Source organism: Saccharomyces paradoxus, chromosome IV, assembly GCF_002079055.1.
Source record: "Saccharomyces paradoxus chromosome IV, complete sequence".
Lineage (NCBI taxonomy): Eukaryota > Fungi > Ascomycota > Saccharomycetes > Saccharomycetales > Saccharomycetaceae > Saccharomyces > Saccharomyces paradoxus.
The window spans coordinates 561840-581464 of NC_047490.1; the positions used below are offsets into that span (position 1 = coordinate 561840).

General features: G+C 37.5%; 13 protein-coding genes across 13 annotated transcripts; 7 read left to right on the forward strand and 6 right to left on the reverse strand.

Annotated features, from left to right (window-relative positions):
• Positions 1–323: 323 nt before the first annotated feature.
• On the forward strand, positions 324–1940 carry SPAR_D02770 (uncharacterized protein; the record flags this gene model as incomplete). Its single annotated transcript, XM_033909419.1, has 1 exon — positions 324–1940. The coding sequence occupies one exon, from the start codon at positions 324–326 to the stop codon at positions 1938–1940; it is 1617 nt and encodes a 538-aa protein (XP_033765310.1).
• A 702-nt stretch (positions 1941–2642) lies between these two features.
• On the forward strand, positions 2643–4328 carry LCB2 (serine C-palmitoyltransferase LCB2; the record flags this gene model as incomplete). Its single annotated transcript, XM_033909420.1, has 1 exon — positions 2643–4328. One exon carries the CDS (start codon positions 2643–2645, stop codon positions 4326–4328), a length of 1686 nt encoding a protein of 561 aa, XP_033765311.1.
• A 509-nt stretch (positions 4329–4837) lies between these two features.
• On the forward strand, positions 4838–5287 carry AIM7 (Aim7p; the record flags this gene model as incomplete). The annotated part of the gene is made up of 1 exon (XM_033909421.1): positions 4838–5287. The coding sequence occupies one exon, from the start codon at positions 4838–4840 to the stop codon at positions 5285–5287; it is 450 nt and encodes a 149-aa protein (XP_033765312.1).
• A 354-nt stretch (positions 5288–5641) lies between these two features.
• On the forward strand, positions 5642–6645 carry RPS13 (40S ribosomal protein uS15; the record flags this gene model as incomplete). The annotated part of the gene is made up of 2 exons (XM_033909422.1): positions 5642–5662; positions 6211–6645. The coding sequence occupies 2 exons, from the start codon at positions 5642–5644 to the stop codon at positions 6643–6645; spliced, it is 456 nt and encodes a 151-aa protein (XP_033765313.1).
• A 237-nt stretch (positions 6646–6882) lies between these two features.
• Positions 6883–7980, forward strand: RRG1 (Rrg1p; the record flags this gene model as incomplete). Its single annotated transcript, XM_033909423.1, has 1 exon — positions 6883–7980. The coding sequence occupies one exon, from the start codon at positions 6883–6885 to the stop codon at positions 7978–7980; it is 1098 nt and encodes a 365-aa protein (XP_033765314.1).
• Positions 7981–8105: 125 nt separating this feature from the next.
• RTR2 (putative protein-serine/threonine phosphatase) lies at positions 8106–8705 on the reverse strand (the record flags this gene model as incomplete). Its single annotated transcript, XM_033909424.1, has 1 exon — positions 8106–8705. One exon carries the CDS (start codon positions 8703–8705, stop codon positions 8106–8108), a length of 600 nt encoding a protein of 199 aa, XP_033765315.1.
• Positions 8706–8990: 285 nt separating this feature from the next.
• OCA6 (protein-tyrosine-phosphatase) lies at positions 8991–9665 on the reverse strand (the record flags this gene model as incomplete). The annotated part of the gene is made up of 1 exon (XM_033909425.1): positions 8991–9665. One exon carries the CDS (start codon positions 9663–9665, stop codon positions 8991–8993), a length of 675 nt encoding a protein of 224 aa, XP_033765316.1.
• Positions 9666–9916: 251 nt separating this feature from the next.
• Positions 9917–10837, forward strand: DOS2 (Dos2p; the record flags this gene model as incomplete). Its single annotated transcript, XM_033909426.1, has 1 exon — positions 9917–10837. One exon carries the CDS (start codon positions 9917–9919, stop codon positions 10835–10837), a length of 921 nt encoding a protein of 306 aa, XP_033765317.1.
• A 287-nt stretch (positions 10838–11124) lies between these two features.
• On the reverse strand, positions 11125–13905 carry DOA4 (ubiquitin-specific protease DOA4; the record flags this gene model as incomplete). Its single annotated transcript, XM_033909427.1, has 1 exon — positions 11125–13905. One exon carries the CDS (start codon positions 13903–13905, stop codon positions 11125–11127), a length of 2781 nt encoding a protein of 926 aa, XP_033765318.1.
• Positions 13906–14279: 374 nt separating this feature from the next.
• On the reverse strand, positions 14280–14561 carry FMP16 (Fmp16p; the record flags this gene model as incomplete). Its single annotated transcript, XM_033909428.1, has 1 exon — positions 14280–14561. The coding sequence occupies one exon, from the start codon at positions 14559–14561 to the stop codon at positions 14280–14282; it is 282 nt and encodes a 93-aa protein (XP_033765319.1).
• A 432-nt stretch (positions 14562–14993) lies between these two features.
• PAA1 (polyamine acetyltransferase) lies at positions 14994–15569 on the reverse strand (the record flags this gene model as incomplete). Its single annotated transcript, XM_033909429.1, has 1 exon — positions 14994–15569. The coding sequence occupies one exon, from the start codon at positions 15567–15569 to the stop codon at positions 14994–14996; it is 576 nt and encodes a 191-aa protein (XP_033765320.1).
• Positions 15570–15915: 346 nt separating this feature from the next.
• Positions 15916–17499, reverse strand: IPT1 (inositolphosphotransferase; the record flags this gene model as incomplete). The annotated part of the gene is made up of 1 exon (XM_033909430.1): positions 15916–17499. The coding sequence occupies one exon, from the start codon at positions 17497–17499 to the stop codon at positions 15916–15918; it is 1584 nt and encodes a 527-aa protein (XP_033765321.1).
• Positions 17500–18606: 1107 nt separating this feature from the next.
• On the forward strand, positions 18607–19092 carry SNF11 (Snf11p; the record flags this gene model as incomplete). Its single annotated transcript, XM_033909431.1, has 1 exon — positions 18607–19092. One exon carries the CDS (start codon positions 18607–18609, stop codon positions 19090–19092), a length of 486 nt encoding a protein of 161 aa, XP_033765322.1.
• Between the last annotated feature and the right edge of the window lie 533 nt (positions 19093–19625).

Below are 19625 nucleotides of genomic sequence, written 5' to 3' on the forward strand. Positions count from 1 at the left end.
AATAAGTATACGTATGTTTCCTTTCTTTAAGTATTACTTTAGCGGGGATAAGCGAGGGAAGAGACGGAGACGGAAACAAAGGCGGATTTAAGCTGAGGTCATGAATAGTTGGATATCACCGAAGTTATTGACATCGCGAGACAAAAACTAGAAAACGGCGGTGGCACGTGATTTCCTATATAAAGTAAATAATTCGAAACCTATTTTTAAGCAGATTCTGTTAAAACCCACATTGGCGGCGATTGTTATCTATTCATTGATTACGTTGGGTGAGAAGAAATTTGTGACTATTTGACTAGTATTCTGTTAAACAGTTGTTGATTATGAGTAGCAATAAGTTCGTTGTACGAATAGCGAATGCGCTTTTCAAGTCATCACTGGCTACTAACAGCCCACCCGTTTATCCAAAGAGGATTAAGCATTTTGAGGTTTTACCCAACGAAAAATGGGTTATATGGGGACCTGGAAAGGGAAAGTTCTTGAATATACTGAATAATAAATATATTTGCGAGCCTCCGTTATCTTTGAGATTTGGATTTTTGAAGGAAAGTTCGAATGTCCTGCCAAGAATAGAGCAAGTCGCCTTCAAAGGGGTTATGCCGACTGCTCATTTAAGTGCTAGATATGAATACTTCAAAGATGACTACGATCAAACATGCAAACAGTTTATATTTGATAAGGCGAGCGGATCAAATGCTGTTTCATATAAAGTTGAGACGAACAATCGGAAAATAAACATGGAGCTATATAATGCATTAATTAAAAACTTAAAACTATCCAGTTTACAGGATAGGTGGGTAATGGGATTAAGTAATGGACAAATGAGGAGAGCAAGATTAGCCCGCAGCTTGCTCAAGGAACCCGATCTGCTACTAATTGACGATCCATTTTTAGGGTTGGATCCTGGCGCAACAGCGACCATTTCACAATTTTTAGCCAAATATGACACTATAGAAGTCAATGGTGGATGTCCAGTCGTCATTGGTTTAAGGTATCAAGACACTATTCCAGCATGGTGTACTCATATATGTTGTGTCGATGAACAGAAGGGTATATTGTTTGAAGGCCCCATCGAAAAGCTCCAAAATAGAATAGATGAAACCAGATCAAGGGCACTAAAAGAACTACAACAGCTCAAGAAAGGGACTTCCAAAGAAGAGATTTCCATCAACGATTTAATTTGTACGCATCCTATGTTTGGCAAGAAAGACCACGAAATTATCAAAATGCCTCACCTTATAGAACTAGACGGACTGAGCGTTTCGTACAAAGGCGAAGCTATTTTGGAAAACCTGCACTGGAATGTTCAACCGGGTTCGAAATGGCACATAAGAGGTGACAATGGATCGGGTAAATCAACCTTGTTATCTTTGCTTACGGCGGAACATCCTCAATCGTGGAATTCGAGGGTAATTGAAAACGGTGTTCCACGGAGAACAGGTAAGACAAACTATTTTGACATAAACAGCAAAATAGGTATGTCATCACCTGAATTGCATGCAATTTTTTTGAAGAATGCTGGAAGAAGGTTAAACATTCGGGAAAGTGTTGCAACTGGCTACCGCGACGCATCCTCTAATAATTACTTGCCAATATGGAAGCGCTTAGACAAAAATGCCCAAGAAATTGTGAATATGTATTTGAAGTATTTTAGCTTGGACCGAGATGCCGATAGTGTTTTATTTGAACAATTGTCTGTAAGCGATCAGAAACTAGTCCTTTTTGTTAGGTGTTTGATTAAGATGCCGCAAATATTGATCCTCGATGAGGCCTTTTCTGGAATGGAGGTGGAACCTATGATGCGCTGCCATGAATTTTTAGAGGAATGGCCTGGAACAGTTCTTGTAGTGGCACATGTTGCCGAGGAGACACCAAAATGCGCCCATTACTTAAGACTCATATCACCAGGAGAGTACGAAATTGGCGATATAAAGAATTAGACCTTTCTCTCAAATACGGTAGAACAAAATATATAAGAGCTTCAGCAATTGGGACCTACATATATAATACTACATGTACATAAAAAAAAAGGCAGGTAACTATCGTATATCTACTGTGCTACAAAACAATTACTTTTACCATAGTTGGTTTATGGGAACGACTAGAGCTAAATGGACTATCCATGCTTAGCGCAAAGGCGAAGCGCGGTGACTGGGTGCGATATCATCTCCTATTCTCTACGACAAATTTCAGAAAAAATTTGTAGTGTTAATACTTAAACAATTCAACCGTACTGAAACGGGACAATTAACGTGACTATATAGATAGTATACGATATTATCAATCTCGCAAGAAAAATCTCTTTTGAATTTAACGGAGGGATTATTCATTAGAAAGCGTTCTTACCATTCACTAGGAGCGGACCCGTGGAAGGTGTTTTAACGTTACCACGAAAAACAGCTCTACATCGAAACAAAGAAGATAACAATAAGAGCCCGTAGGTTCCATTACTATTTTCCATTCTATCTACAAGCTTTCTACTAAAAATTTTTTTAGTATTTGCTTGTTTTGAATTGATCGATTTACAAGACAAATAACTTTCTATTTTCGTGTTTTTTTCATTACAAAGGAAAAGAAGAGCATACAAAGAAAACCCAATACACTTCATCGTAGTAGTTTTCAGAGCATCGAAAGTCATAAATATGAGTACTCCTGCAAACTATACACGTGTTCCCTTGTGCGAACCAGAGGAGCTGCCAGACGACATACAAAAAGAAAATGAATATGGTACACTAGATTCTCCTGAGCATTTGTATCAAGTCAAATCACGTCATGGGAAACCACTATCTGAACCTGTTGTTGACACTCCTCCTTATTACATTTCTTTGTTAACATATCTAAACTATTTGATTTTGATCATACTGGGTCATGTTCATGACTTTTTAGGTATGACTTTCCAAAAGAATAAACATCTAGACCTTTTAGAACATGATGGGTTGGCACCTTGGTATTCTAACTTCGAGAGTTTTTATGTCAGAAGAATTAAAATGCGCATTGATGATTGTTTTTCTAGACCAACCACTGGTGTTCCTGGTAGATTTATTCGTTGTATTGATAGAATTTCTCATAATATAAATGAGTATTTTACTTACTCAGGTGCAGTGTACCCATGCATGAACTTATCGTCATACAACTATTTAGGATTTGCGCAAAGTAAGGGTCAATGTACTGATGCTGCCTTAGAATCTGTCGATAAATATTCTATTCAATCTGGTGGTCCAAGGGCTCAAATCGGTACCACGGATCTGCACATTGAAGCAGAGAAATTGGTTGCTAGGTTTATCGGTAAGGAGGATGCTCTCGTTTTTTCTATGGGTTATGGTACGAATGCAAATTTGTTTAACGCTTTCCTGGATAAGAAATGTTTAGTTATCTCTGATGAATTGAATCACACCTCCATTCGGACAGGTGTTAGGCTATCTGGTGCTGCTGTGAGAACTTTCAAGCATGGTGATATGGTGGGTTTAGAGAAGCTTATTAGAGAACAGATAGTACTTGGTCAACCAAAAACAAATCGTCCATGGAAGAAAATTCTAATTTGCGCAGAAGGGTTGTTTTCCATGGAAGGTACTTTGTGTAATTTGCCAAAGTTGGTTGAATTAAAAAAGAAATATAAATGTTATTTGTTTATCGATGAAGCCCATTCCATAGGTGCTATGGGTCCAACTGGTCGTGGTGTCTGTGAAATTTTTGGTGTTGATCCTAAAGACGTCGACATCCTTATGGGTACTTTTACTAAGTCATTCGGTGCTGCCGGTGGTTACATTGCTGCTGATCAATGTATTATCGATAGATTAAGGTTGGATTTAACCACTGTGAGCTATAGTGAGTCAATGCCGCCTCCCGTTTTAGCTCAAACTATTTCTTCATTACAAACTATTAGTGGTGAAATATGCCCAGGTCAGGGTACTGAAAGATTACAGCGTATTGCCTTTAACTCCCGTTATCTACGTTTAGCTTTACAAAGGTTGGGATTTATTGTCTACGGTGTAGCTGACTCACCAGTTATCCCACTATTACTGTATTGTCCTTCAAAGATGCCCGCATTTTCGAGAATGATGTTACAAAGAAGGATTGCTGTTGTTGTCGTTGCCTATCCTGCTACTCCGTTGATCGAATCTAGAGTTAGATTCTGTATGTCGGCATCTTTAACAAAGGAAGATATCGATTATTTATTGCGTCATGTTAGCGAAGTTGGTGACAAATTGAATTTGAAATCAAATTCGGGCAAATCCAGTTACGACGGTAAACGTCAAAGATGGGACATTGAGGAGGTCATTAGAAGAACACCCGAGGATTGCAAGGACGACAAGTATTTTGTCAATTGAATCCTAAATTTCAATAGACTGTTTAGGTGAAGAATCACAAGCTTTCTGGAGAATCTTGGACCACGCAACGTTTCTTTGATATAAACGTAAGACTACTAAAAGTCAAACAAAAATTGTAAAAAAAAAGTAAAAAAGCTACAAAAAACATTCAAAAGAACGAAGAAATTAAAACGTAAGCAAGATGCTCAAGGATATGAAATGAGACTCCGTTTTGTTTCATCTTTTAAATAATTTAATGTTACATATACAACTTTTCGTATCATATTCGCAATTACGCTATGCAAGAAAGAGTATTTTTTTTTTCGCGGACAAAGAACAAAAAATCGAACATGGCAGCGCCTACCCCTTAGGTAATTTCGTCAGACAAAAACGAATTAGAATCAAAGCCTGTTTAAGTTACAGATGGATTGTCAATCCCCCATTTACCGCTTCGGATTTACCAGCCGCTATTCATTTGAACTTATTGGTTAATTTTGCAGCTGCGCCCTCAAAGCACCGAGCAAACAAGTATGTCAAACCTCTACAAAATTGGAGCTGAAACTAGAAATAAAATCAAAAAGTTTCGTACATCTACAGCAAGAACTGATTCCATAAAAGCTCTATCGATAAAGATCGAACCAAAGCCGTCCTATGAGATAATTGTTGACGAAGACGAACAGGAAGAGCTAGACGAAATTGAAGATGTGAATGAACTAGCCGAAATTCTGCCTGATAACTCACCTAGATTTCTTCTTACTGCATATCCAACAACGACAAAAGATGGGTTCAAACAAACTCCCCTAGTTCTAATTTATTGGAAGCCAATGACAGTCGTATCGCAAGAATGGAAGATGCTTTACGCTGGCGCATTAGAAATGATCAGAGAGGAGTGCGGTACCTTCAAATTGATAGAAGTTTCTTCAGGCCTGGAAGATGACTCGGACGTTGAAGAATTGAGGGAGCAGTTAGGAAATTGTTAGTATAGGCATGCTTAAACCCTAAACCACCTATTAGAGTCACATAAAGTACTTATTATTTTTTTTATATTTTTATAGTAACAACACGAGACTGCTAACACCAGTTAACACCCGTAAACCGCCATGGTAGACCCAAACACACTGCACTTTTTTTTCGCATTGTAATTTTTTTGTTGTTTTTTCTGAGCGCGCAAAGCAGCTGTGAAATTTTGATGTGAAGGAGATTTCCACTTATTGAACAGATGGCAATTTATCTTGGCCGGCATATATCACAATGATGTTTGAAATTAAACTTCTTTCCTCCCTCTCACTTATTTGATAGTAAACTACTAAAGCAATCAACAACAATCAGTCAAAATGGGTCGTATGCACAGTGCCGTATGTCAAATAACATCATAACGAGATATTAATGCAGAAATGCTGGATTAAATAACTCGCTAAAACAGATGACACTCTAATGTGGAATTCATAAGTGAATTTCTAATATATTTTGTCTCTATCGGATCACAATTCTATTACAAGTTCCGGTGTGTACACAGGTATAATTTATACTGGAGAGTAGTTTCTGCTCGCTGTACATTAGCTGGGTGATTCCAATTTCTTTTACAAATATGATGCATTAGTTTAACAGGTTATGCCATCAGCTGTTTCTTCAGTGTGTTTTCCACCGGGAATATCACTGGTGGCTAACCGCCTTTATGAATTAATTTTCACTAGGCTCTTAACGTAATACGTTGATCTATCTCTTTAGGGAGAACAAGATGGAAGGAACACCTGGAATAGTCGTACTTTAATAGAATTGTATGGTCTGAATGAGGGAATATGTACATGATACACTTTTCTTCGAACCATATGAATCTTTGTTTTACTAACATCCGATAAATTTTTTGGAATATCCAATTCCACTAAATATCATTTTTAAATAGGGTAAAGGTATTTCTTCTTCTGCTATTCCATACTCTAGAAATGCTCCAGCTTGGTTCAAGTTGTCCTCTGAATCTGTCATTGAACAAATTGTCAAGTACGCCAGAAAGGGTTTGACTCCATCTCAAATCGGTGTCTTGTTGAGAGATGCTCACGGTGTCACCCAAGCTCGTGTTATCACCGGTAACAAGATCATGAGAATCTTGAAGTCTAACGGTTTGGCTCCAGAAATCCCAGAAGATTTGTACTACTTGATTAAGAAGGCTGTCTCTGTCAGAAAGCACTTGGAAAGAAACAGAAAGGACAAGGACGCTAAGTTCAGATTGATTTTGATCGAATCTAGAATTCACAGATTGGCTAGATACTACAGAACTGTCGCTGTCTTGCCACCAAACTGGAAGTACGAATCCGCCACTGCCTCTGCTTTGGTCAACTAGAGTGTTTAAATCATCTATTCATTATTTCTTTATATGTATATTTTTGTATAATTAAAATTGATTTTTTAAACATTTCTTATAAACGATAAGCTGCATTTTATAATTTACTCCAGTATTCTTGTTTTGAATTTTTTTTTCTAGCTTCAAATTGGCTCTTAAATTGCTCTGCGTTTTCATTACCAAACGTATTTTAAGAAGGCTGCAGATCAACGCTTTTGTAATGAACAGATAGGAGTAATGGCTCAAAATTTTGGGAAGATCCCTTCACATAAATCTTATGTGTTGAGTTTGTATAGGACCGTTCTCAGAAACATTCCAAAGTATTGCCACTCATATGCGTTTCAATATGAACTTAAAAAAAACCTTGCAAAACAGTTGATCAAACATAAACACGACAAATCAAGTTGGAGTGTTTATATTTTACTCAATGAATTTAGTTTGTTAAACGATTACCTTTTGGAAGGTAAGCTATGTGAAATCAAAAACTTGATGAAGCCATTGAAAAGGACGGCAAAACAACTGAAAACAACGAAGATTCTCAACTCATTGAATACCTTGGGGGATGACAACGCTCAAAGCCCAGAGGAAGTCAGAAAACATCATGTACTAAGTACTTACATTAAACGAAGACAGAATTTAGGTCTTTTACCGGCCTACATACCAAAAAAGTATAAGCACAGCCTACTGTTACCATTGGCATTGAATGACCATGCATGCCTGAATTTGTTTCACGTTCAACAAAAATTGGAAAATGGCCCTCCATCTGCTAGGCTGTCATATACAAAAGAAGGAAGGAATCAAATATGGTTTGTCCGGTCGCCAATTAACAAGGGAAGGCAACAATCGAAAAAGCTGGGAACATTGATACGACAGGAAAGAAAAGATTCTCAGAAAAATATCGACAACCTCAATATTTGCGAAATTAATGCTACATGGGCACTACATGAAGCCATTTGGGAGGAATACCTAGCGTCTAAAAAGATTATCAAATTAAATTTGCCGAAATACTTGGATTACACTGCGAATATTTCAAAATCTACTAAATATAATCCTGCAAATCATAATCAAAAAATTAAAGAATGGGTAGATCCCGTGAGAGAAATAATGTTCAAATTGCAATCCAAAAGTTTTCAAAAAGTTGAGTACTTTGACAAATATAAGGAAAAGCTTTTAAGGAAAGATGGTCAACTAGCACATTTTGATAAAATGTCAAAAGAAATGTATGCCAAACGGTTGAAACTTTTCAAAAAAATGACTGAAGAAGCATTACCATATGTGACACTCTTCATAGAAAAGAGAGACCTGCAAAGTGTTTTGGCCAAGTACGGTTTTTAAGCACGAAAATTTGCATGAAACAAGAACTCAAATAGAGGATATACTCGCTGCCTTCCATTCTTGCCACTTCTATGTAAATAGTTACACGTAGGATTACGATACGGATCCTGATGAAAATGATATCATTATAATAAATCTTCCATACAGGTTTCTTCCTCAGTAGTTAACCGATCAAAGTGCTCATCTAATGATAAAGGCTCATCGTTGTAAGTATCATCAAACTCAAGACCCTTGAAACTCGCTATTAACGAATTAACTGTATCTATAGGTATCTTATTTACAACTAATTCTTCCAAAAGCCTTACTGAATATGTATCAACCAATTCTAGATTGGTGTAACTAGTTAAATGCACACCGAGCCTTTCATGCAAAGGCGTCTGCGATAGCTGCCTCATTAGATACAACGAACATTTGCTATGGAAATTACTGCAGTACATCGAGTGAGTGGAGAAACCATTAAAAGGATTTTCTGCTGCCATTTCATGGCATAATGGGTACCCACATATTTTGTTTCCTGTTCTTGCCCTAATAATATCCATATAAGACATTGGTGAAAGTAGCCGTGCAAGGTATTTTAATGTCTGTTCATTTTCGCAATATGATTCAGTGAGCATAGAAACTACGGCAGAATCAATCATTCGGGCTTCTGCCAAAGATAATTGCTCATGCAATTGATGTGGTAGTAAAATTACGTTTCGAATGAATGTAATAGTTATTATTTGCATTATGGCTTGCGTCGCTCTTACCTCCCTAGTATGAAGAAAACGTTTATGACTTTCTTAAGTATACTACGCTTTCCTTGAAATGATTTCTTTTGTTGTTGATCCAATCTTAGTCATTTTCAGAAATTGGTCAGCACATCTCTTTTTGTAAAATCGAGGAGACTTTCCATATCCTTTTCAATTACTTTTGATATCGAAAAAACGATTGTCAATGCTAAATGTTCGGCCAAGGCTTCCCCTAAAGCTTTTATCTTTACGAAATACTATATGATGTGTTTATCTCTGAAATTACATACTATGAAATTTTAATTTTGGCAAATAATTTGACACGCTACTTACTCTTGCAACCTTTTCGGAGGCATTAGCATCTTCAGTATGCAACTCATCCTTTGATTCTGTGGATGCTCGCGCAATATATCGTACGGTAATCCAAGGAACTTTGTCCTTTATATCTAGATCATCAACTTCAATTTCAGAGTTGAAGTTTTCAATGAAATTTCTTTCATGAATATTGATGCTGGAGTTATATACCAAAAACTCATTTAATATGGACACCGTACTCCAATATGAGAACTTTCTCATACATGCCACAACTAGAGATATTATCAATTCCCCATTTGTACAGTGCATATAGCAGGGATAGTGTCTCTTATCGATAAGAAATTTAACGCATCGTACGACGACATCGTATTCAATGGGAACTGTTTTCTTTTTCCTTTTGATCTTGGGTTTGGTCTTGTCTGCCTTTCTTTCGCTTTGACATTTTATGTGAATCGTCCTAATGTTGTTCTCTTCGCAAAACTTCACCATTAAAGGATCACTACTCAAAGGTTCAGGTGTCAATGATAGTATGTATTTCAGTCTAAGGGTCCTTAGAAATGAGAGATTGATCTCTCGTGGATAGGATCCTCTATATAAGTTTGGCTGGACTGTGGAAAATTGTAACGGAGCCACCAGGGACATTTTGATACATATAGCTTATTACAGATGTGTGAGCTTGGTATTCATAGTAATTGTGAAACCCATAGTATGCTGATACTCCTTTCCCTCTTCACAGAATCTCTTTTTTTCTTTCGCACTTTTTTTTTTGGCCTTAGATCAAACAGCGGTGATTAATCATAAAAAGCACTTAGCAGAAGTCATGCAGCAAAAAAAGAATACAATATAAGGCTGTATAGCAAGTGGGAGCAATTGGTTGGACGGATTGAGACAAGATGGAATTTTTTTATGAAGAACAGGTAGCTTCTATCGAAGATGATAAAACCAGCGACTCTCGTACTAAGGAGGTTGGATCAACAGAGCATAATGAAGACAACGAATTTCAGAGGCGAGATGACAAGACAAATGAGGCCTTCCAGAAGTTAGAAAAGGAAGTCAATAAGCGATACGAAAAGACTACAAATGCATTTAAAAAATTAGTCGTCGAGAAAGACGACGGAATTGAAATCAACTTGCCAATTAGCAATGAAACTACAGAGGCTGCACAAAAGTATTTGAAGAAGCTAGACGAGAATATTCACAATGTTGAGAGTCTAGCCCAGTCATATTGGAGCAAAATGAAAACTAAAAACTTCTGGTCTGGCTTTAGTGGCGCTGATAATACAACGGACGATGACCACAATGACGAGGGAGAGAGCTCGAAAGAAAATGAAATTGCTGTAGGTGGAAATAGAACAGAAGCTGAGCTAAGGACATTATCTAGGGATAAATCGATTTATTTGGGCAATAAGTTGGATTTGAAACTGGAACCATTTGATGTGGACGAAAAAACTGAGGAAATATGTCTGATCTTACAGAACGACAAGGATATTTCCAAATTGATGAACGACATCGTGCCCCACCAAATCAGCTATAAAAATTTCTGGAACATCTATTTCTTACAAAGAAACAAAATTCTAGATAAGGAAAGTAAAAGGAAAGAAATCCTGTCCAAGAAGGAAAAGGAGACGGAAGAGAAAGAAGTTGAATGGGACGATGAAGATGAAGATGAAGACGAAGAAGTAGAAGCAGCGGATGATAACAAACCTGAAGGGGAGGCGAAAGTTGGTGTGACACAAAAGGAATTGAATTACGTTAACGGCCATGTTGACATCGCCGACAAGGATGAGGACGATGATGATGATGACTGGGAATAGGTGTTCTTTTCACATAAAAGATATATATGTAATGCTATTAATATTTACATACTTTTCATGACATATTATGGTAGAAAGAAACATCACCAATCCAAGAGATGCAGAGGAGGAAGACAAAATCTGGGCATTATCTCATCTTTATATCATTCCAATAAAAGTCCTTTTGTTACCGTTGAGATAAATCATTTATATTTAATACTTTGTCCTTAGATAGAACTACCGAAACATCAACTTGAACAAGAAAGAAAGTGTATAGACAATGGCTTTCCGTTCTTTGTTCAAATGAATCAAACACCGTAGACGCGGTGATAAAATAAAACGTATGCGTTAGAATTAATAGCATCGGTTTTGTTTTTGACAGGTTTATATTTGGTATCATCAAAATATAGCCATCCCTTCTTTAATCCCTTTTTCACATAGGCTGTATAATGGCCACCATATAAAGTACCGAAGTGGCATGCTACACCATACAACTCGTACTTAAAAGGCGGTATTTGCCCCCTTATTGGCAATTCATCATCATTAACACCTGGAGGAAAAACACCGTCAAAATCATTGGCCCAAAATGGAGTCAAGTCCAACAAAAACGGATACCTAACGAAGTCATTATTTTTGTTTAGTAAATTATCAAATCTCTTTAAATGGACTATCAGATTCCTCGGTAGTCTTGTCACCGTCAATTGCTTCGTGGAAGGCTGTCTTTTTTTACAATGCGGGCACAACCATTGCTCGTCCACCTCCAAGTTCTCACATTTAGTGAACTCTTTAAAACAATCTTCAATGGTGATTTTATTTTGGGAATTTTTTTTGGGAATAGGGATTGACAGCACTGTAAAAGGTTGATATGTTGTCGAAGTATGACTACAAACTTTACATTTTAGTCGTGATGCATATTGTCCCTGGAATAAGTCGACAATAACACTGAAATCGGTAGTCAAGAACCGTTCCCACTCTATTGAAGAGGCAATTCTCAGAGACAGTTTTTCCCTTCTCGCCTCAGCCTCTTGAGAAAGTTCCTTCAAAGGTGGGTTCGAACCGCACTGGTTCAAATCTTCATGAAGACCATCTAGGAGAAATTGGCAAAATTCTTGACAGTCCTGTTGAGATGCAGTTTTAAATAATGAGTTAACGGATCCACATGCCAATTTAAATTTTATTGGTGATATGGAAATTTTCTTCGAACCATCATCTTGTTCCTTATACATCATGTGAACCAACCTCGCAAAGTACTTCGCCAATATACCCTTCGATCCCAACTTACTATTAATATTGATGTGTTTGGCATATGAGTCGTCCAAAAAAATTTGTGTTAATTCGTGTGTACCTAAGATGCATTGAATAATACAGTTCATGTAACACGAATTTCCTAGATTCTCCAAGCCAACCGCGAAATCAAGGTCATAATTATGAGAAGAAGTTGGTGTAACATCGGTATGATCTAGAGAGCTGTTATTAGAAAAGGATAGACACGAGGGTAGGATAGTAGAAGTGGCAGAATTGTGACCATTAGAGTTCATATTCAGGTTCATACTAATTGTTTGCGGGAAGCGTTGTAACTTCGGTGTGGCACTTCTTGACGGAGAAGTGATGGCCCTTGTATTGATAGGAGTTATGTGAGCGAAAGAATTGTGATTCAACTGTTCTCTTTGATTTGTCATAAAATCTGTCTCAATGTTTTTCCAAAGGTGTGGCGTTTCTGGATAATTAATTGGCAGTGAATCACATTTAATCGGATCAGGCGAATGTAGGGGCAAAGGCGATGGCGAACTCGATATGGATAACGAAGATATGGAATATAAATTTAAATTTGGATTCTTCGGGTTAGGGGACGTGTAGTTTGAGAACAGTTTTTTAAAACTTGAAGATCTTTTTAGTACATGATCACTTTCTGACCGCTGTTGTTGCTGTTGTTGAAGATGGTTTAATGGGGTGGGCGCAACCAGCATTTCTTTCATTGAGTCATCCATTGAATGTCTTATACTGGGAGACATCTTAGGTAGATGCTGTAGACTCAGACCAGAAGTATTACCATTAACATAAACGCTATCATCTTTAACGTTGTTATTTGCTGGAAAAGATGATGATACTTGGCTCCCATGATTTGACTTCCTCCAACCTGAAAAACCAGATTCCAGAATGAAAATTTTGGTAAAGTCGTCCGATATTGGTTTCTCAAAGGAATGGTTCACCAGAATATCCAACAAGACAGATTGTTGCTTGATATTGTATTCGTTTGAGTCAGTATAGAGAATGATAAACTTGAAAAGATTTCTACTTTGAAACAGTTTAATCTCATCATTAGGAGAAGTAATTAACGATTTTTTCTCTAAATCATGATCAGAGTATGACATTTTAAAAGAAATAGGCTCCAGGCAAATAATATTTTTCGTACCAATATGAGACTTGTTGAATTCCAATCTTGATCGTATATCTATCAGTAGTGTCTCCATTTGGGATGAAGTAGAATTGCTTGATGAAATTATTAGGGAATTTAGTTGGTCGGGAGTGATATAAGAACCCGTTCTCATCATACCACATTCTTCTTGCTCATGGTTCAGTTTTGTTTGCCTTATGGAAGACTTGATAAAATTTTTTATTTTTGCGATGTTTTCGTCTTTTAATAAAGTTTCCAGTAAAGTATTGTAAATGTTCATCAGTTGAAATTCATTAGTATTGTTATTGCTATTGCCATCATTAGTCGAGCCCTTGTGTAGTTTGATCTTTGCGAATTCATTTAAATGAGGGATGTTGGTTGTTACAATAATGTGAATCATCTTGTAGTAAATATAATTTAATTGAATAATCATATCGGAATTTGAATTAATCATTGCACCCTTATTTCGACAAGATATAATATTTTTGATATCCTTCGAGTTTTTCTTATAGATAGACAGGATATCGATGCATTTATCTAGAAGACTGCTCAAATCTCGGTTTTTTGCCTCACCACTTATGATGAATTCGTTAATTTTAGTCTCCGCAATAGCGGTTAGTTGTACTATCGTAAGGTATTTCGATCGGTGACGAATACCCTCATCCCTTATGGTGCTAATAATATTTTGCTCCATAATTTAAACATGTATCAAATATTACAAAAACTTTTTGAAGCCTGCACACTCAGTGGAAAGTGTGTCTCATACTACTGAAAAGAAATACACGATAATACACGTATCATATAACATCCTTTTTTTTTTTTTTTTTTTTAATATTTTCTGGGCTTTTACTAATACAAGGGCCTTAGCCATTCGCTAAACGTAATGAACGATATCGAAAAAAGAGAAAGATAGAATAATGTGTAAGCAAATAAATAATAGTTATCGTTTTGCACTTATATAGATATTAATAAATGACATGGCATGATTAAATACGATAGGATCAGGGAGAGAATATAAATATGTGTACGACAGGAAGTATGTGTATATGAGTTTGCGCCAGGAGTTTCTCAATAAACACCGTCATCTGGCCTGTTTTGTTCGATTCTAGCGTCATCTCCCTTCTTTTTCAAATCTTCCATTCCAGGTTGCTTATAATCTGGATTTTTTCCGTGCTCCAATGTGTCCAGTTTCTCCTTGTTGCTATCAAACAAACCCTGTTCTTTTTTTTCAGCTTCATCTTGATTGTTCTTTAAATGAGGAAAGGAGGCTCTGGCGGCGATGGAGAAGGGCGCCCTTGATGATTTACAAATCAATTGTCTTGGTGTACGTAAAAGAGTGGCTCTTAACATTTCAAAAATATTCGTGTGTATATATATGTATGTATAGATATGATATTGTGGACTATCCGAAGCAACGTAGAGTTAAGAAATTGAGATTAAAAAATCGTGGGGCGATGCAAAGATCATATTCAACTAGTCAAATCATGAGTCCTTTATATACACATGTGATTTAAGGGCGTTCTCAGATTCTCTACAGGAAGAAGGGGTTAACACAAGAATAAGCCCTTATAGTTAAGGTATCCTTAAAAAAGGAAAGAACTACGCAAATCTCCTCAAGAACTAAAAAGCACCCATTCACCGGAATTAGGCTGTGATTTCTCAAAAATGGATTCAAGAACGTAGAGTAGCAGTAGTAGTAGTGCTTGGCAGTTTAAAAAAATACAAACTATTATATGTAGTTATTTATAAATCGAAATTTGTAAGGAGCGTTAAACTAATGATCTAGTTGTCGTATTCTTCCTTAATTAGTTCTCTTTCCATATCGATCCATTTCTGTTCTGCGAAGTTCTTGTCCTTAGCAACGTTGGTGTTTTCAGCAATGATTTTGAATCCAACCCTTTCATAAAATGGTATCAATGGTTCGTGGGCAATCAGAACAATTTTATTACCAATTTCCTGATTACTCAGTTTTTGAATGTAATCAGTTAATAGTAAAGTAGCAAGATTCTTCTTCTGATATTCTGGTTTGATTACGACAGAGTGGATACCAATATGATTACTAGATTCCACTTGTAATTTGCCCATGCTTTCGACAGTAATGTATTCATGAGGTATCTTGGTACCCATAATATGTCCAATTAGCGTCTCCTTTTTAACTTCTTTGCCCTCGATCTCTCTGATGAAAAGACCTGAACACAGTTCTGGACAATTGATCAAACGAAAGCTGATAATTTCCTCTGAAGCTCTTTCATTTGGTGGGAAACCTTGGCTTTCCAAATTCAAAATCTGTTCTAAATCCTCAATGATTAAGGGCCTAATATACATATGAAGCGGTAGCGTACTATTTGAGGAGGCCATTTTTGACTTTTTATCTGATCGTAATATACTGGTGTTATCTTTTCCCGAGAAAAGTATCCTGATGTCTAATTCTTTTCAATCTTGTTTGTGCTATTTTTTCTTACAATAACTTGCTCCCGTTTCTTGCCTGGTGGGATATTTGTCGTTCTTTCATTGTTTTTCCAGTTTTGTCCGTTCAAAACTATTCTTTTCTATGGACTAAAAAAAACTAAAAGCAAGCCGATTTCAGGTTAACCCTTGATTAAAAAAAAAAAGCATGCATAATACTAATATATTATTAAAAAAAAGCGATTCTATATTATTTTAGTTCACCGAATTACTTTATTATAATATGACGGCCTAGAGTCTATGCCAATGGATCAAAAAACCATTCCATCTTGGTGCCACAAAATACTCTCATGCCAAAAGTGCGAGCTTCGTTTCTTGTATCCACTTTGTCGCCTAACCTTATATGAATCCAGTTTTTTAAAACTTTTGGTTGTAAAACAAACCAGTTTATGATGATGAAACTTGTCATCGCATACAAAACACCAACGAAAAGGTCGAATCTGTAATGGTGATCCAAATACATGGTGGCCCACCATTGTAGTATTATATAGAAGACGGCCCAGAATTTTGGTATAAAACCTTCGTTGACTATTTTAAAAATCCATTTGTTTGTGAATTCTGTATCTTCGTCGTATAAATGGACAAACTGGAGTGGCTTCTTATTGCCATTACTATTAATAATGTTTCCGCTGCCGTTGCTGATGCTTCTTTCATTACTGGATACAGTCAAGGACGATGAAGGAGAGGAGGACCGTTCATTTAAGATATCTACAGGCTCAACGGTACCCAATGGTTCCATTTCTAGGTCATTAGGGCCGATTGTGGGTGGTGTACTATTGTCACCGTCATCTTCGCTGTCTTCTTCGCTCAACTTGAAAGTAGAAGAATCATTATTTTGCATTGTCAAACCTCCCACATTGGAAAATCTGTGTTTTAAGCTAGTGGATCTTGAAATCAAGAACAGGAAACATTGGAACGCGATGGCGGAGTGCAGTGAGGGAACAGCACCAAACACAATAGGAGACATGTGAAAACCCTTCGTGTTCAAATGAGTACCCAAATGGCTATCCACTCTTATCAAACCGGCAGCAAACCCTTCCTGGGTGTAATTAACATGCTCGGTATCGTCAATACCGTACAAATGAGTAAACCATGGGGAGGCCATTGGAACAAGCAGGTGAGTAAAGACGCCCGCTATATTTTGCAACCCTAGGGCAAAACTGAAGCATTTTAAAGTCCCCGGTGGTTGGAAGACGTATAAGTATACGGCGGTTAAAATTGGGGCCGTCAAATGTAGGATGACATAAGAGAACCAAGCCAGCAGATCCTTGGTCTTAGTGAAGTTTGCATCCGACTGGTAGGCAAAGAAATGATCAATATTAAGCATAACAAATGTAAACAGAGGCAGGGCAAACGGTATGAAAATTGTCCGAAACCTCTTTTGGATCGGCCGCTGCTTGCGCTTACAGGGGTAATGAAAAATATTTGCGAACCACTCTAACAGATTATAGTTAACGTGCTTAACGTAATAGATATAGTACCAGATGGCAAGGGGAATGCATATCAGAAATGCTAAAAGAAATGCAGAAGATGATAAGAACGACCAAAAAAACAACTTGGAGCTGTTATCGGGCAATTGGACAGTAAGTTCATGCCAATAGTCCCCAAAGAGAAATTGATCAGCGAAAAAAGCGAACTTGCTGTGAATGCCAGGCCTGATCTCAGTGGGTATCAGACCAGCGTGCTTGAATATAGACAGCCAAATAAATACCGGTGCGAAGTTAAGCGTGAAGTTGAACGGCAGGGTTATCAGGTTCCGTTGGTTCAAACTTGCATTATACATGTTTCTGACGAATGTCGCCAGAGAAAATATGACATTCATGCTTTCTTAGACGTTGAAAGAATTCTGATGGTTCTTAGCAGAAACGGTAACGCGCGATCAGTAGAACAAAGACACTGTTGGGGTGGCGATGAAGAAATAGCAATGTTTCTAGGAAAGACTATGCTTTATTTTTCTTTTTTTTTTACTTTTGTACAGGTAGCGGTTGCTCTTCTATTGTTAAGGATTTTGATGCTCGAGTATATTATATAAAAAGGTTGTGGCAGGAGGGCTGCATTTCCAGGCATTTTTCCTTTTTCTTATTTTTTCTACTTTTCTACTGACTTTGCATTTCGTAAGAGAATTTACACCAGGACTCTCGATTGAGGCGAAGAGGGCGGAGAAAAAAGCCGGTAAAAAAAAAAAAGCGGAATCAACGAGAAATAATCAGAGGTGCCAAGAAGCGGCGCGGGGATAATACGTATTTCCCGTGGCGTTCACATTTTGTTCCGCGGAAAGGACGTGAGCATGCCCATTCAGGAAAGGCGCAGCTGTCACGGCAAACCGAAATAATCATTAGCCGTTTGTGGCAGCGCCAAAGCAGCAGCTGTACCTTTAAACCCAGCGGCGCTGTGCAGCAAGGTATTCCGTTACGAGTTGCCTTGCATTTTCCCATGCGTATCAAACAGGTATTATTCAAGATAGGTTATTTGCATTTACGAGTAATCATGAATAGCCCCACTGTACGGTGAGATCAGTTTCTCTTCACGTTTCTTCAGGACCAGCGCGAACGCGAATTAAAATATTCGAACTATATATAGATATGCCGTTTCTTGCCCCAACGGAAGTAGTTGGTTGAAAATAAAGCAACCAAGAGGGTAGGAGAATACAAATCATGTTTTCTTAAACAGCACTTTGATTCTACCTGTTTAATTGATGCATTGCTGTTCGGCCGGGTACCAACTCTCGCGCAATTTTTTTTCCTTTTCTTTTGACAGTATATACGGAGTGAAAAACAGACTTCCCATAACAGCATATTACGTGGGGTCGTAGTACAGGTTGCCGTTTATGATTCTATATTCAGGGCTCAGAGCGCATCACTATCGGTAGTGTAAAATCAACGTGCATAGAAGCAAAACACACAAAGTTTCTTTTTTTTTTTCAGAAATAATGAGCAGTGACATCGCATACTCAAATATAAACACCACCACAGAAAATGGGAAGCCCAATACCAGCGCCGGCGTAGATGTAGATGTAAATACAAATGCAAATGCAAATACAAATGCAAATGCAAATGCAGATCTGAACCTTCCCACGGTCGACGAACAAAGACAGTATAAGGTACAACTGCTACTGCATATCAATAGCATACTACTTGCTAGAGTTATTCAGATGAACAATAGTTTACAGAACAATCTACAAAACAATATAAATAATAGCAATAACAATAATATTATCAGAATACAGCAACTTATATCCCAGTTCCTCAAAAGGGTTCATGCCAATCTTCAATGCATATCTCAGATAAACCAAGGAGTACCCTCAGCAAAACCTCTGATCCTCACGCCTCCTCAGCTAGCCAACCAGCAACAACCTCCACAGGATATTCTTTCTAAACTCTATCTTCTCCTGGCAAGAGTATTCGAAATATGGTAGAAGAACTCTGTCCCTTTTCCCTTTTTTTTTTACTTTTGCTATTTTGAAATGATTTTCAGCTACAAGTGTTACTGAATATCCGCAGACCAACAAGCACAGGAAGGATAAGAAAATGGGAAAACCAAAACAGAAAAGAAAAGACAAGAACAACTACTCGTAGTACTATCACATGACCCCACTGTACGTAACATAACGTAAATAATAATATTAGTATTACAAAATATATGAGATCAGGCGTTATTCTCTTATTGCCAACCCAATTTAACAGTGCTTTTCTAAAAGCTACACCGAGAGGCACTCGTCATTGTCGCAGTAATCATCGTCATCTTCATCATGCACGTTGATAGCGGAAGCCTAATCTCAAACACCTACTTGGTTTACTCTACGCCATTTGGAGCGTAGCCCCTTCTCCTTTGACTCTTTGATTTTTTCCTTCCCCTCCTTCTCTTCTGGCCCAGCCTAACCTAGTCTAGCCTCGCTGGATTTTTGACCCCCTCCTTCCGACGGTCAACCCCTTCCTTCTATTCTCTTCT